The sequence below is a fragment of the Lissotriton helveticus genome, chromosome 3_1 (genome assembly GCF_964261635.1).
Source record: "Lissotriton helveticus chromosome 3_1, aLisHel1.1, whole genome shotgun sequence".
In the NCBI taxonomy this organism is placed as follows: Eukaryota; Metazoa; Chordata; class Amphibia; order Caudata; family Salamandridae; genus Lissotriton; species Lissotriton helveticus.
Window position 1 is genome coordinate 1,967,262,196 of NC_136061.1, and position 17,092 is coordinate 1,967,279,287.

The 17,092-nt window shown below is 42.4% G+C and overlaps 1 protein-coding gene across 3 annotated transcripts in view; it reads right to left on the reverse strand.

The window, feature by feature from the left end:
* Positions 1–16,892, reverse strand: part of MTFMT (mitochondrial methionyl-tRNA formyltransferase) — a 119,016-nt gene extending 102,124 nt beyond the window's left edge. For 2 of the 3 annotated variants that reach the window (XM_078683079.1, XM_078683078.1), the window contains exons 1-6: positions 16,328–16,868; positions 9,939–10,151; positions 8,104–8,226; positions 7,756–7,858; positions 7,296–7,371; positions 1,250–1,341 (exon numbers count right to left, since the gene is read on the reverse strand). In XM_078683079.1, the coding sequence (XP_078539205.1) occupies positions 1,250–1,341; positions 7,296–7,371; positions 7,756–7,858; positions 8,104–8,226; positions 9,939–10,151; positions 16,328–16,593 (873 nt within the window). In that variant the 5' untranslated portion in view covers positions 16,594–16,868. Of the gene's footprint in view, positions 1–1,249; positions 1,342–7,295; positions 7,372–7,755; positions 7,859–8,103; positions 8,227–9,938; positions 10,152–16,327 lie in introns of all 3 variants that reach the window. The other variant, XM_078683080.1, reaches the window with a different exon arrangement.
* Between the last annotated feature and the right edge of the window lie 200 nt (positions 16,893–17,092).

Consider the following 17,092-nt stretch of genomic DNA (forward strand, 5'->3'; position numbering starts at 1 on the left):
CTGGCACACAAGTCTCATCCGGGCATGTCTGCCATGAAACGTCTGGTGAGGAATTACTTTTGGTGGCCGGGAATGGACCGCATGGCTGATCGCATAATTAGGGAATGTAACAAGTGCATGTATAGTGAGAAGATGTTGAAACTTAACGTGTCCCCTTTAAAAAATTCTGAGTGGCCTAATGAGCCATGGAATAAATTGGCTGTTCACATTTCTGGTCCGTTCATGTGTTTGCCTTATGATACACGGCATGCAATGGTCCTTGTGGATAATCATTCAAAGTGGCCGAAGGTGAAGTTTGTGCCGCACTCTACAACTTTCTTTTTCTCTCTTTTTTAATTAATGTAATTTATTGACAGTACAATTATGTTTATAAGCTTTGTAACACATTGTATTATGTTTATATAGGGGTCTTTTTTTCAAAAAGCAATTGTCCTGATGATGGTCTAACGGATTGACGCCATAAAGACCGAAACGTCGACCTTTTCAAGCTATCTGACCTATACAACAGGCCATAAGCCAGTGTAAGCATTCATGCACGTTTCTAACCCTTACAAATTCTAATAATAAGTAGTTTGTTCCCTGTAATCTACTCAGGTGCATCTTAATACTATATTCCAATCTCGGGGACCTTACTTTGCCTAGGGCCACAGATTTTGCTGTCTTTTATGATTCTTAGAAGTAGAAGATAGTCCCAACAGGTAATGTGAGCGGGTCCTATCACCCACATGATCCATTTTGCTTCGGAACTTGGAAATTTTCCTGTTTCAATAATTCACCATAGTCAGGGAGGAACAAACCTTGTTAAATTAGGTTCATTATGTTTAATGTGTTCTGTTGTGGGATTCCCGCTTCAGCAGCCATGCTAGCATCTCACCCACCTTACCTTTTTCTACATGCAGATGCTGTCTGTACGAGGTGTAAACAAATGTGTCCAATGAATCATACGCTTCACTTAACCTACATTTTTCAGCTGTCACATCTTTTCCCCATCTGGGAGCAATGAAACCTCCCTTTCCAGTTTAATTATGTTGGCCTCAATTGATCTCTTTTTTCAATTGCCTGGGATGACTTATATGTTCGCTCTTAACAAAAAAACATGGCATAAAATAACTGACTTAGTTTACTCATACTCCATTCTAAAATATCAGTGAAGAAGTTACTTCACCTGAAAAACAAGAAACCCAGGATGGATTTCAAGAGCGATTCATTCAGCTTAGGTAGTGGGAATTACTGCTGTGCAGTCTCTTACCACAGGTCGCAGTGCACGCTCCATGCGCAAGATCTGGACCGAAGTGTGCTTCTCCCATTGTATATAGCCCATGGTAACCGTCAGTTTAGGAGCTGAGAGGGAAATACAGAAATTTAGCATCATTACCCTACACAATTAAATGCGTCTTAGACCTCCAACCAAGAGATAAGAGACAGGGAAGTTTGCTTTTGAGATGCTTCTTTCTAATGTACCAAGACGCACAGACCCACAAGCTTTCCCTAATGTGCCTGCACTTGATTCTGGGACATTAATATGGAACCTATCGCCATGTGCTCACTGAGCATGTTTGGGAGCCCTCTACTACTGTAAATCTCTTACAAAGATCTGAGTGAAAGCTGCAGGCCCCAGTAGAGTAGGCTTAGCATTTAGGTCTACTAATGACAACATTTGCTATTTAGCATCAAGAGACAGTATTGCATGATGGATGAAGTGTATTATCATTCCCTATAAATGAATCCTGGATAGATGTAAAGCTATATTTAAGATTGTCATACTGGCACTTACTCCGTGGCTTCGTAGTTAACTCCGAATCAAGAAATTCCAATTTTTATTTGCAAGTCAATTTCACCATAACTGATTTGAAGGAGCCCCCTATGATCCTGGACTAGAACAAGCACACAGGCAACTTGAGAAAATACAGGAGCAAAACGACTAGCCTTACAAGTCCTTCTATTCCTACACATTGGTCTAGGCAGGACATTAAAAAACATATATTGTTCTAAGGATTAATTGAATATGAGTAAATATTGTACAATAAAAAAAGAAAAAAGCTTGAATTATTTATGAACTGTATGCAAAATGTGTCATTTTAAAAAGAAATGATTTGAATATGAAGCAGAATACAGAAAGAAGAATGAAAAGAATGTAAGTGTTTTTCAAGTGCTTAATGGGTATACCCTTCAAAAAGACACCAAGGGCTAGGGTTGCCACATTATAATATTAGAGGCATATTGAAGTCAGGATAGAACTTTAGGCAACTTAATGGGAACACTGATTGTGATGGTTTAATAAAAGCAAGCCTCCCTTCACCTCTACACTTCCAGTAACTACACTAAAAGTCAAAAGTGAAGTCATGAAACTCTTGAGATGTATTACAGGGAAATCCATCAATTCAGCCACCATAAAAACAAGCCCTCTCACACTTTACCTATATCTGCCACCCCACTGACTATTTGCCTAACTGTCTGGGGCCACAGGAATGAGATATAATTACTTACGGTTGTTACAGATATAGTCCTGTCAATCAATCAATAATTTAATGAATCAAAGATTTATAAGGCGCGGCAAATCACCTGTGAGGGTCTCAAGGCTCTGGAGTTGCTAACTGCTTTGTGGTGATCTGTTCGTTTGAACAGCTAGGCCTGGAGTCCTTTCCTGAATTGCCAAAGGGATGAGGTGGTCTTTAGGTGAAGGGAAGGTCGTTCTAAGCTTTGGCCGCCAGGTGTGGGAAGGAGCGTCCTCAGCTGTTGCCTTGGAGGATCTGGGGGGTGTCAGCAAGGAAGAGGGATGTGGATCGTAGGTGTCGGCTGGTGGAAGGTCATGCGTTTGTTGGTGTATGCTCGTCCTTCATTGCACAGTGCTTTGCATGTCTGGATCAAAATATTGAAATGACATCTCTTTCGGATTGGGAGCCAGTGTGTTCGGTGAGTTGCTGGTTGATTGCCTTCTCAAGAACCTTCGTTGGAAAGGGGCTCAGGGAGATGGGCCATTAGTACTTTGGCTCTGCTGGGTCAGTGGATGGTTTCTTCAGGAGGGGCCTCACTTCAGCGAGTTTCTAGTCCTCAGAGGTGATGGAGTTGTGAGAGGTTCCCAATGGGTGAGTAGGTGTTTGGGGTGTGTGCTCATGGGTGTGAGCAGGCTGATGCTGTCGGTGGTGGGGGTTGGGGTTTACAGTTTGTTTTATAGATGACCGAGATCTTATCCTGTCACCAACTTTTGTACTTTGAACCCACATTTTTATCCTGAATTAAATAAGCTGGGACAAAAGAAATCATCTGAAGATGCCAAAGACAAGCAAGCTGGTAACGGGTGTGTTCTGCTTCATTTTTAGGTCTCACCTACACAGAGCATGCAATGGATTGCAAGATGTATTGTTTACAATTCAGTGGTTTTACAACCCACCAAGAGCATACTATTGGTTGGTTTTAATTACTTTGCTCCTGTCAGCTTCCCCTCTTTTTTGTGTTAGCTCCTCCCTGGAGCACAGGCCCAGTACACGTGTGCTTCCTCGTCTTTGTTCTGCCTCGTCGTTTTGTGATGCAATCTTTTTTTTTACTTTATAACCGTTTCAGTATTATTCCTGGATGTGCTATGTACTTTTCTACTTTTAACACAGGCATACGGCTTCTGATTTATTTCGTTTTCCATCTGATCTGCCATGTATATTGACGCTTTAGTTACATACACCGAGAAATGTCCTACTCTACACTTCTCCACAGTACTCTACTATAAGCCACTCTATGCCACACTACTCAACGTCACTCACCTCCACTCTATTCAATGCCACTCTGCGGTACTAAATGCCACTCCACACAATGCCACTCTACACCAGTCTACTCTATGCTGCTCTGCACCACCCTACACCACTCCATGTTACTGTACTCTGCCACTCTACCTTACGTCACTTTACCCTACGCCACTCCACTCCCCTCTAAGCCATTCTACTCTACGCAACACCACTAACTTTTAGCCATGCTGAACAGTAGCCACGCTGATGTACAACATGGCTCAAAGACACTGGCAAAGCCAATAGCTCAAACATCGGCGAGACCAATTGGCTTTGCCAATGCTTGCTATTTTATACCTTCTTCAAACAAAGAAAGCTTATTCCAATGCACGTCCTCTTCTTAGGATTTAGCTGGTTTGTGAAAGCAAATATCAGAACCCATTCGGGGACCAGGGAGCACGAAGTGATTGCTGGGCCACAACCCTCAGGTGTTGGCCATTTTCTACTGATGTCCCATGCTTGGCCTACAATGGCACTGTAAACAAGTGCACCAAGTACACCCTTCTGTACTTGATTTTCAGGTTAGAGAGGGTGACTAGACTGGTTCTACTGGATTCTAAGCATATAGAGATATTCAAGTGTAATCTGAAACAGGGGAAAGCTCACTGTAATAAGGTGCAAGCAGTGCCCTGGTTCAGAGGCCTTTAGGTCACTCCATATATGTCTCACTACTAGGGTTCTTTAGGGCGATTCAGTCCCACTGGGTAAAATAGCCTGCTGGAGTTTTAGCAGACGGTGAGACAGTCAATGTTCAAGTTCACACTTCTCAAGTTACCTAGTGAATTGGTTCCTGGAACAAACAAACGCACACCAGCTGGTAAATACGGTATGTGCAAGTTGTCCTTCTCGTAGCTCACACTGGTGTGGGCTAGAGCCCCTGCAATTTTTACCACTCCAACTGAAATGCTCCCATGAGCAGTCTCAGGTCTTCGATCGCAAGGTTCAATGTCATGGCAGAGTCCGCACCAGTTCTCCAGTCTCTGGCACATTACAGGCATGTTGCAGTTACACTGGCTGACAAATTCATGGGACATAGGATGATTTGTCTCACTTACCTTGTTGTGAAAACTGTTCAGAGGCATTCTTCAGACATGGTTCCGTTACTCTCTCCAGTTCAGCCGGTGTCTCTGGGGGCTCAACTCACTTGGGGCATATCGGCTAGGCTTCCCCTGGGGCAGTTTCTGGTGCTCCTTTCCCACTTTAGGGAAGCCATACCACATTCACACCTACAGCTCTCCAGCACGAAATGCAGACTTCTGATGTGCCCTAACCTCTGGGAGCTTTCAATATGAGAAGTCCTTCAAGTACTATGCAGAACACACTCTCCCTTGGTCACTGAAGAAGGTGGAAATGGAACCCAGTGGGATTCTTGGTCTCACTTTTATACACATTTCCCCACTTTTATACAAATTTTCAAGGGGAAATTAATCCCATAGTCAATGCTCAGGTACAAGTTTGGAGTTGTTCCAGTTCATAGTTAATTTTTACTTCTGTAGAGCAGACACATTCTTTGTCAACTGTGATGGCTGTCATAGAAGGTAGTGACGAGACTAGCTTCATCGGAAGGATCCAAAACAAAGTAATATTGACATATGAAGACCCTGTGCCTGGCTTTATAAGCCTTCTGGAGTAGCACTCAGAAGAGAGATAAAGGGGACTGGCCCTGCCTGGAAGATTCCCTCTTCATAATACCAGTCTCTCCTGACTCACCTACTCTTTCCCACTTTCAACCTAAATGGCAGACTAATACTTATCCGACCCTTCTAGCATGTCACAATTAAATAACGAAGCAGCCCTGTCTCCATTCTCTCATACTTCATTGTCTGTGGCTACATCCTCTAGCTCAGGAATGCAAGCAATACACTCCCACTGTCTGGGAAGACTGTACCTCAATCTCAATTTTGTGCTATGTTTTATTAGGGGTAGCCAAAACAGACCCCACGGGTCTCTGCAACCACCTATTCACAAACAATAAGGAGTCCTCCAACAAAACATAAATCAAACACAAGGATGTTGGGGAAGGGTCTGGGCATAGCATTAAAGCAGATCTTTACACCTTTGAGTCCTGTAGGCACCATAGTTATCCCAGTACTATCAACTAGAAAAGGGATACTCCCTCCACCACTTAATGTGACCAAGAACATGGACCGTAGTCCCATGTTAACTAGAGGGTGCAGTTGGTGTGCCCCTCCAGGCAACACAGCTGGACTCTGAGTCTCAGAACCATAAAGAGAAGCCTAGGTCTAAGTATGTACTCTAACTGTTGTGTGTGCTTCAACAAAAAATATCAGGAAACCATATAACATGCAGGGCGGGGGTTAAAGTCTGTAATAAAATAGATCAGACATACCTGTCCAAGCTGTTAACAACCTTAAATTACCTTTCAAGAAGAATAAATATTTTTTTTTACCATGGAGTCCAAGTGACTATCAATTAAAGCCTATACTAACTCCCAAGAAGCCTTTATAATTGGAACTTAAACAACTGTAAACATTTACATTTCTTTCGGGTAGCAGGCGAGTTTTCTGTCCCTCCTCCGATTTACAGAAAAAAGGCTCCCCTACTCCCATTTGCTTTCAGGCTGAGGCCTCTCAAGATAAACCATACCTTTACGGTGTGATAGTTTTTGGTTCTGTAAAAGGTTTAGGCCACGGGGTGGCAGGAGGAGGGCCAGGCAGATTGCAGTCTGATGCTGAGGTCTGATCCTCTGGAGCCCAGGGGTCTTAGATTAACAGAAAAGGAAAGAATCCACATCAGACCAATTTGTGTTTTTGTTTGGTGCAGTTGCTCTTTTATAACTTTAACATGTATTGTGAATTATGAGCTATAGAACAACTATCCCTGCCCCTCACACTCCTCCAATCAATGCTATAAAGTTATGGATTCGGGACTAGCCTTCAAAACATTTTGCTTTGGGGAGGCTAAAAGCAAACGCTTGAAGACCTGTGCCGTGATGCAACACAAAACTCAGTACTGGAATACGACAGGACACTTATTTTGGACAACTTCAAACATTCTTCCAAAGCCCAACATTAGGAAAACAAACATAAATAACGTTTGTTATTGATTGCACACAGCCTTCAATTAACCAGCTTGACTTTTGGTTAAGTAGAGGCCCTTTACCAAAAGTTGTTTACTGCAAACAAACTACCCTTAAAGAAGACCAGTTCCAAAAGCAAGTAGTAAACTGAAAATGCTACCCTTTGTTACTCTAAACCTGAATGTGCATGTTCTAAACATTATTACAGCCATGGTTGTTAAATAAAACATCACAAGGACCCACGGCTGAGTCAGTCTTTTCTGGATTACCAACCATTTGCCCTAGAAAACAAAGACATACAAGTGTCATGAGCTAACCTGCAGGTCAGCTCACGACCTGACTCCCCAATCTCCAACCCTTCTCCCACAAAAAACAAGTTTAGTGCTCTTAGCCCGAGAATTAGAGCTATGCAAGGAAAAACTGAGGAAAATATTGTTTTAATTGATTAAAACTTTTTTATGTAAAAGTAAAGTACTAACCAACTGTAGCTCCTTCCTTTGGCTGCTCTTGCTTGTTTTCTAAAGTCTGAGGTAGGCTCTTCAGCACCGAGATCAGCTGCAAGAGAAAAAGAACCAAGATCGCTCATGGAAACATTCACAACCTGAGCACCCGATTCTTAAAGTTCTGTGGAGCTCCTATCACAGGGGTCTGCATGTTTCATCTGATAAACATAGCCAATCTACAAGAAACACACATTTATTGGCTGGAGTATACAGAATTCGACTTTTTTTTAAGCTGCAAGGGTATGAAAGAAAGAAATCAATTCCCGAGTTATGTTGTTACAATGCAAATGTACTTATCCCCTTTCCTAAATCATTCAAATTATCAATTCCTTAATACTGGGTTTCTGGGAAGCCATTTATTATGTAGAGAAACGATTAAGATGCAAGTAAATTTAACAGTTTGCAGCTGTTTACGCCCATTTCCTGTTTACTTTACCATCGCAGAGCCCAATTTCGATAGTAATATCTCCAAATCCTTTGCGGTGGACTGTGATGGAATGGCAATCTTTTCTTGCATAAGAATAGGACCCACATCAAATCTAAAAAAAAGAAATTTAAAAAAAGACGATCGGGAAAACAAGCTCAAGTATTTCAAACCATACGTTTGGCTATTGTACTCTGCTATGGATAATGGATAATGAATACTGGGGCGAGAAGGAGAAGGCACAAAGGAACACAATGGCATACCCGTTTTCATAGGTGATAAACCTGAAAGTTATTAAGTATCCTATCACGGTTGCCATCAACCACAATGATGACATTAGGAAACCAAGATAAAGCATACCTTTTTGGTCTAATCTGCATGATGGTAACTCCTGTGACTGTGTCTCCATACAGTATTGTATGATAAATGGGAGCAGAGCCTCGCCAGCGGGGAAGACAGCTGGGGTGCACATTCAGGATTCCGCTGGGAAGGGATAGTAAGATGACAAAGTAAATATCGGGCAAATATGTGAAACGTTATCTTGATGATCGAAGCCATGAGGTCTACTAAGAAGGGTGTCAGTCACATCCAGATCTAACCAGCATTTCTTTCTTTTTAAAAGCGTTAAAGCAGTATATAACATATTAAAAAAACCTCAAACACATTGGACTAGAGCAGACAAATATTGGGATGCATTGCGGCCTGAGGCGAGATCGGAACTACATTAACTGCACTTCCTATTCCCTTGCACTTGTGTGATGGTAACAACTATGAATACATATTGGGTCTAATTATGATGTCGGTGGGTCCGGCCCACCGACATCTCACACAGCGGTCCACCTGCTGGCTTATGATCCGATCGACGTAGGGACCGCCTGCGATGCTTCCGACTGATTCAGGGAGCCCGTGGGAAGCCATCCATAATCCACAATGATGACGGAGCTGGCCTCGGCTCCACCGTCAGGATTATGATGGCACTTTCCGACAGCAGTTCAATGTCAGCCCTTCTGACATGGAACTGCTGTTGAAAAGTGTCTTTGGGAGCTCCTAGCAGCGACCCATACCTCGGCTCTAGGGGCCTGGGTGCCAGGCAACGCATGGTGCCAGCCACACGGTGCAGGGATGTTTCAATGCATCCATTTGTCAATGGGAGCTTGTGCTGCAGGCCTTTTCCGCACGCCGCACAAGCTTCCATTGACAAATGGAGGCTTGCGACCGTCCTATGAGCGGTCGCATTGTAATAGTGCGGTAGCGGTCGCATTGTAATAGTGCGGTCGGAATAACCGACCTGATCTTTTCTGCAACGGTGTAGTCTCTAAGGGTCATGAAATCTTTTCTTTAGGATGCTTTGGTAAAAGTAATAAAGACACTACCCTCTCTCATAGAAACAAAGCACAAAAGTGTTCCTGTCCAAGACACAAACATCTGCCCACAACTAGGTTACACATATATAACTTGTTTAAATGTACCTAATCATAACTAAATTAAACACATATTTTGCACTTTCTCCCTATTCCATTCTATAAAACACAGTGGTACTACACAAATAACCTCTCAATCTAAGTGCAAGTCTGTGAGCCTTGTAACCTACCATATCATCTGTTTTTCCAAGTGCATTTATGTTCATAAAAGTATCCAAAATAGTGTAATCAAATACTTGAACCCTCATATTCCAAGTACACATGGCCTAACATTGCCCGCAGCATGCCTTACCTTTCAGTCCATATTCTCAGGGCTCTCTGAATCACAAGAAAAGGAACATAATGCATGTGATAAGTACCCCCGACCATACATTATAAAAATAGTGCAAATTACCAAAGATATTCTGTGGCTCAACAAGCAGCTTTAATTTCTTGTAAGCATTCAGATGCTCTTAATTTTAATGTAAATCTGTATTAAAGCTTTGTGTTTTCGTGTGTGTGGATAAAATAGCAGATTCCTGTTCTAGGTATTGATCCTCAGCAGTGCAATAGGTCAAGTTTTACCATAAATAATGACTTGATTTTCATGGTAGATGTTATTACAGTGGCCAGAAAGCATGACTAGAAGGTAATTAAAAAATTAGACATGGGATATTGTACAGGGACATCCGGCATCCATGTATTATATTAATCTTTAAAACTAGAAACAGAATAATGTGATTGTACAGTAGACTGAGGAATTATCAGGGTGCAGCAACTTCAGAAGAGACTTACTATGGGAATTTTAGAATAAGATCCTCAGGCAGGAGGCGGCCAAATGAAGTCACTACGCCAACATCAAACTGATCACAAGATCCTACATCAGGCCATTCGTAGTTCGGAAGGCAATATTTCATAGCATAGTTTTTGACAGGTAGTCCTTTTGGCAACAGAGACGGCAGCGTAACAACTTCTAATTTTTCAATCAGCGGATCTTTATACTCACTTCTATTAAAAGACAAAGCAAAGAAGAAAGGTTTGGAAATTATAATGGTTACATCATATATAATAAATTAACAAATACTAACAGTGGCGTCTTGCAAACGTTCCAATAGTTTAACTGCATGCGTGCGGCGGTAATTTTTGCGCTGTGCGGCTTTTTTTCGAATTACCGCGTTACATGACGAGCTGAGCTCGTCATGAGCATGCGAGCGGCGCAACTCATGACGAGCTCAGCTTGTCATGAGCATGGAAGGGGTTAAGGCTAAACAGTTATTGACACATCCCTCCCCACACACACACACACACATAATGTTTTAAAGGCATTGAGTATGACCAGGGTGTAAAAGTTAGTTCATTCTGAATAATCAATAATGTTCAGTGGCTGGATAGGGGAGTAGAGGCATGTGGAAATGACCATGGCGTTCACAGGAGTGATTATGCACAAACAATTCAATGTATTACTGTTAAGAGCACCCGCCAACTCAATCAAACCCCATCTGAAAGCCATCTTTGAGACCCAGGGCAATCCCTGGCACTAGTATCTGCACAATGCCATTATGTCCCTCCAAATAGATCAATCGACATTAAAGAACGGGGAACTTTCTTACATAGCCTGGAAAAAGGCTACAAACAGGCAGTTAAAAACAACATTGAGAGTTCAGGATTCAATTTCAATGAAAAACTCCACTATTCTTCTTCCACTGAATAAGTAGGAACTTTCTGGAAACAATGAACGAAAGGGCCTGCACAAAGATTCAATATATGAGACTATGAGGTCCATAGTTTACATAATTTAATCCTGCTTGGGCCCATCAGTGTGGGGGCAGACCCTGTAGACTACGCAATTACAAACACAAATCATGGTTGCATCTTCTGTGCTGCTGCCCCAAGTTAGCAAACACAAAGAGATAACGGAGTGAGTGCTGACATTTTTCAGACACTCACCCCCAGTCACAGATCTGGGTTGAATCCATCATTGTTCTTTAGCTCACTTCGCCACACCAGTTTAGATCAAGTTAGATCAATCCATCAGGAGATTGCTTAAACCAATACTTCTAGTAAGGCATGTGCACCTGCCAAGAAGCATCAGCACTCTTCTTTTCTCCAGCCAGTCTGTGTGTCTTAGTTAGATGTTGAACGTTTATAGCTGAACTCAGAGCCTTGTTGCGCTTGCAATCTGTCAACGCACAAGCTACCAGGATGGTACAAAAATTGAGAGCTGAGTAGAATGCTCATCAGGTCTGCAAGGGTGAGTCTATCAAGTTCAGGGTGCTTGAGGGAGTGCTGTAGGAAAAGATAGAAATCCTCGTTGCCAGTGTGCCAAAAGATACAAATCACTTCGCAATCACTTCCATGAAACGCAAATAATTTCCTAACACAAACCAAGTTTATTCTCCACAGATGTGTGTTAATCAGGTGTACATGACACCAACTTATGATCAGCAACCACTCACCCACATACATACACATATATATATATATATATATATATATATATATATATATATATATACATACATACATACATACATACATACATACATACACACACACACACTTTGAATCAACACATTCCCATGAGCATGCAATAGAGCAGTTACAGCGGCAGACCATGAGTTAAATAAAATAGACACAAGTGCAACATACCCAAGTCGTGCTCGCGTACCTATCGTTAAAGAGACAGCAACAAATAAAATAGACACAAGCGTAACACACTATGTCCCACTTGTGCATCGTAACACATGTAAAAAGGGCCATTGGTCATTAATGATTATAACTAACCACCACTAGCGGAGTATGATGGGTACGACCAATTCCTCCACTATCCCATGGAGTTAACATTCCCTCAAAAGCTACCCTAATCACGCCACACCTATCACCAAATATATTCAACACAGAATCCCGCTAATGCACCTTGAAAGTTTGAGAAGTTAAGATATGTTTGAATATGATCTACTTTAGGTTACGCGCACAAAGCACTTTACTCAACAACGATTATGCACTAAGTCAGAGGTTGGGTTAAATCTTGCCTCGCGGATATTTGCACAAAGCATCACCGCACCTTCCTCCATTGCGCTCTCAAACTAAAAAACAACCTGCACAAACATGGAAGAAATCTTTTGTGCTCTCTCTGGAGTTACAGTCTGGTATGAGGTAGGACGAGAGATGGAAGCAGTAGGTACCTCCTTAATGTAGGGAATGTGAGCATATATAAGGCAAAGGGTAGCTGGCGCTTTATTAGCGGGACGCAGCTGAGACTGTAGTGTGTACACACATAAATTGGAGCCTGTTTGTGTGTTAATAAATGTAAACTTTATTCTACGACTCCCCTGTGCAGGTTGACCTTCTTGCTCAGCTGAAACTCCACTTCTCCCTTGAAACACATCGCCAGTGTTCTGCATTCTACATTCCTTTACAGAACACTGGCTCCGCGCACATTAATACACGAGCCAGTCTTGTACGGTTTAAAACATACCATATGTCCTCACTTACAATAACTTTTACAAAGGAGGAAATATCACCAACTCATAAATATAAATACAAATTATCAAACGACTGTACAAAATGCTATACCTACAAACCGAAGATAAAATATACAGATGCTTAACCTGAACACCCAAATTCTTTGTACTTTCTTTATGGGACAGTCTTGATCCTCCATGTCAGCCGAACCTTCATTTTTTCTTACATGACTCGAGTTTTTTTGCTCACAATCGCCCCTGCATCTTTTCCTTCCCAACCATTGTCTTCACACAGATCACTTACTTTTACCAACCTGTTCATATTCGATCTTGATCCATCCTGCAATTATACATAACTCCTCCATACTCTCTTGCCCTCCTTGGGTTCCAAAAACACTGATCTTCCTTTTCTTATGCATCCTGGCAATTTAAATCTGACCTATTGACCACACATCACATCAAGCTCCTTAGCTCTGGTCCGCTCATCAAAATACTTTTTTATACAATATTTGCTTTTCACTAACCCTCTTCTGCAATACCTTCTCATCAACCCCAATATCTCTTGCCTTGTAACCAAAAGCAACAGTCAGTTTCCGTTTCCTCTTTCACAGTAGTTCAAACAGGTACAGTGTATAATAGTTCTGTAACCTTTGGTACCATGTATAATAGTTCTGTATGCCCATAATATTTTGTTAACATGATTGATAACATTTCTCCAATTTGCCACTGCCAAATGCTTTCCTTCACAATCCTATTGACCCTTTCAACAACGCAATTGGCCCTGGGATTGTATACTGCTGTTTTGCAATGACGAATGTTCCTGTGACATAAATAAGTTTCCACATCCTGGGATCAGAATTGTGGACCATTGTCCGATGTCATTTCTTCTGGATAACCTTCTCTAATGAATAATTTCTCCATGAATTGTATTACATTTTTACTTGTCACTTCACTTATGAATTCAATCTCAAACCACTTCAAATAATAGTCTACCATGACTACCACGGGTTACGATGTCCCATAATGTTAAAAGAAAAGGACCCATTATATCAATGGTAACCTTCAACCAGGGACCAGCAAGATAACTAAGAGGTTGAAGCGGTTGGGTATTAGCTTCCACAATGTTGTCACTCTTTCCACATCTTCAACTACTTCCTCCACATCCTTATCCATCCCTGGCCACCAGAACAATTCTCTCAACCTGCTCTTTGTCTTGTTCCTTCTCAAATGACCCTGGTGGCCTCCATTTACAATTCTTTTCCTCAATGCCATTGGAGCAATGAGTTTGCCACCTCTCTGGACACCCCATTCATCCACATTCAATTCATCTTTAACTTTTAACATAGCTCTTCATGTCTATAACATCAGACCAGCCTTCCTTAACATAGTTAGCCAGGATTGCCAATTCTGCATCTTCCTTAACCGCATCCAACCATTGAAATGGAAACAAGCTATAGTCCCACCATTACATAAAAAGCCTTCAAATGATCAAATGGCACTAGATAACTTATATCCTATCTCCTTACTCCCGACTCTTGCCAAAATAGCAGAGAAAGTGGTACACTACCAACTCACTGATTATATCACTACTAATGATCTTTACCATCCCACCCAGTTAGGCTTTAGGACATCCTACGAATCTGCTCTTTTACTACCCACTGAAACTTTAAGGAAATGCGCAGATGCCGCTCAAATGGCTGCACTGATCCTTTTGGACTTTCGTGTGGCCTTTGACACAGTCTCCCATAGTCTCCTCTCCCAAAGACTCAGCCATTGCGGGGTTGTAGACACTGCGCTCCGCTGGCTATGTTCCCATCTCCATTACCGCAACTTTCCTGTGTCTCAGAAGCCTTTCCTATCGGAAAATATGCCTTTAGCGCAAGGTATCCCTCAGGGCTCTATTTTAAGCCCAACTTTGTTCAACCTGCATATTGGCCTATTTGCAGATACTATGGAACGGCACAAGGTGCCTATTGTGTCATATGCAGATGACACCCAAATTATAGTCACTCTATCTCAAAATCCTGAAGCTGCAGCCTCCTGCTTCGCCTTATGCTTAGAAGAGCTAGCCACTTGGATGGCTAATCACTGCCTATAAATTGAATGGCAATAAGATGGAGATGCTGATTGTAGGGAAATCACCCTCTATATGGTCATCGGCATGGTGGCCCACACCCCTGGGTGGGATCCCCACTCCCAGAAAAAACTAAAAATCTTGGAATTTGGTCCGAATCGGATCTTTCCTCTGACCACCAAATAGGAATAGTTGCAGGCAAGTGCTTTGCCATTCTTAAAATGCTAAGGAAACTGATTGACCTTCTACCTTTATCAGCTAAAAAGACCATTGTGCATGCACTGGTCATATCACAACTGGACTATGGTAATGTCCGATATCTCAGTGCCAACAAAGGGAGACTGTGGAGACTCCAGTGCATTCAGAATGCAGCAGCTCGCCTGCTATTAAGTCCTCCTAGAAGATCGTCAGCCACGAAAGCACTCAATACCTTACACTGGCTACCAGTCGAAAAAAGAGTCACTTTTAAAGCAATGTGTTACTGCCACAACATCTGGTGGAACAGCAGACCCAGCTACCTGCGTTCTCTAATCACGCCTTACCACCCTCTCACACCCTCGGGTCATGCGGAAATTTGCAGACAAAGGTTCTAAGAATCTGGAAAGCTAGAATGGGTGCTTGTTCTTTCAGCTATTTGGCTTCTAAAGTTTGGAACTCCCTACTGACCCCGCTGAAAGCATGCTCGGCCAAACAAGCTTTTTGCAAACAACTAAAAACTTGACTATTTAGGTCTCTGTTTTAGTTCTTATTGTTGCATCTTGCCCTTCTGCTCTATCCCAGATGGTCTGAATCAAGCGCGGGGACACACCGTTGGTGTAACAGGCGCTCTTTAAATGGCATTTCATTCATTCATTTCATTGTGATCAATTCTTCATCAAAACATTCTAAATCTACACCTCAACCAAATACTTGCAATTCGTCCCCAGAAAAATTGTGTGCCTGTGCCACAACTTTGTTCCTAGTTAGAGCATCAGCTATATCATTTTTTGATCCCGGAATAAATTGCATCACAAAATTAAATTCTTCCCGATTGGCCAACCATCTTGCAATTCTAGGAGCCCAAACCCTTTGTTGAAAAAACATTTATCACCGGCTGATAGTTCGTTTTGATCACAAAAGCTATGCCCCATAAATAAGTTCTAAAGTGTCTGGCATCCCAAAAAACAGATAATGCTTCTCTTTCGATCACTAAGTAGCGTTGTTCAGTTTCACATAATGTGCAAAGAAGCATAAGCTATTACAATCGCCAGTGTTCTGTATTCCACAATCCTTTAGAGAACACTGGCCCCACTTAGATTAATATATGATACATTAATACATGAACTACTCTTGTAATGATTAAAAACAAAACGGAGAGTATTGGGATAATACAGCCTTATTAATGTATTTGTTCTTTTTTCTTACCATTCGTTTTTATGTGTACATTCTGTGCCTGTTTGCTTTTGTATTTTAATATACGCTCATATGCATTGTGTTATGGTTTTTATTGACTAATAACAAACTATACTTATACCGTTAATAGGGCGGAGCGTGAGCAAAATTGAAACCGAATACCCACAACAGGAAAGAACATGTATGGGATCCAGAGTAAAAATCAGAACTCAAGAGACTGAAGGTATTAACCACTCCCCTCCATCTGCTGTTACCTGGTCTCGTGTAGACTTCTAAGTATCTCCATAGCGAACAGGTCAGTACCAAAGAAGAGCACTCGCCAGGGAGGACACAGCCGCGGGGCTCCCATGCCACTCATGTACCGAGGAAGGATCCTCCTTAGCCCGCATATGTGCTGGGAAGAGCCCGCAGACGTGGACATACAGCCACGAAGGAGACCCTCCCACCATCCTCCTGTTGCGCTCGGTAGCACGGTCACAACCCACGGCACGCGCCACAGCCCCCGTCTTGTGGTACCCATTGTAAGGGGTCATAGAGCAAAGCCTAAGAAGTCGCGCCTGGGCGCCGCCATCTTGCTTTTCCTCTACGTAATCGTCCAGTGTTTTATAATGCCTGCTAACTCAAACGAATAAAGTGTGTGTGCCTTGCTACTTCGGTCTACTCGTTTTGTGCCCAAAGTGGCTATGGCCCTCTCACTCAGTACTCCCTCCACACGGAGAGCTCGAAGCCCTGCTGAATCTCGCATCCCAGTGCCTTTGGCTCGGCAGTCACTCAGCGTGAAAAGGCAGAAGCAGTTGCGAATCGAGCTGCTCTGAAGTTATACCGCTGCCCCGCGATCACCCCCCCCCCCTCCTGTCAGCGTGAAAGAAGGAAGTGATTCGTTAGCATAACGATTACTGTATGGTATGGAAAAAAGCACGAGTGACCGAACGGCTTCTCCTCATGGTTGTATGTGAAGACAAATTTCTTCGAAGATTAATACTTTAATGTTTTCAAATTTGGTTCAGTGCCTCGATCGT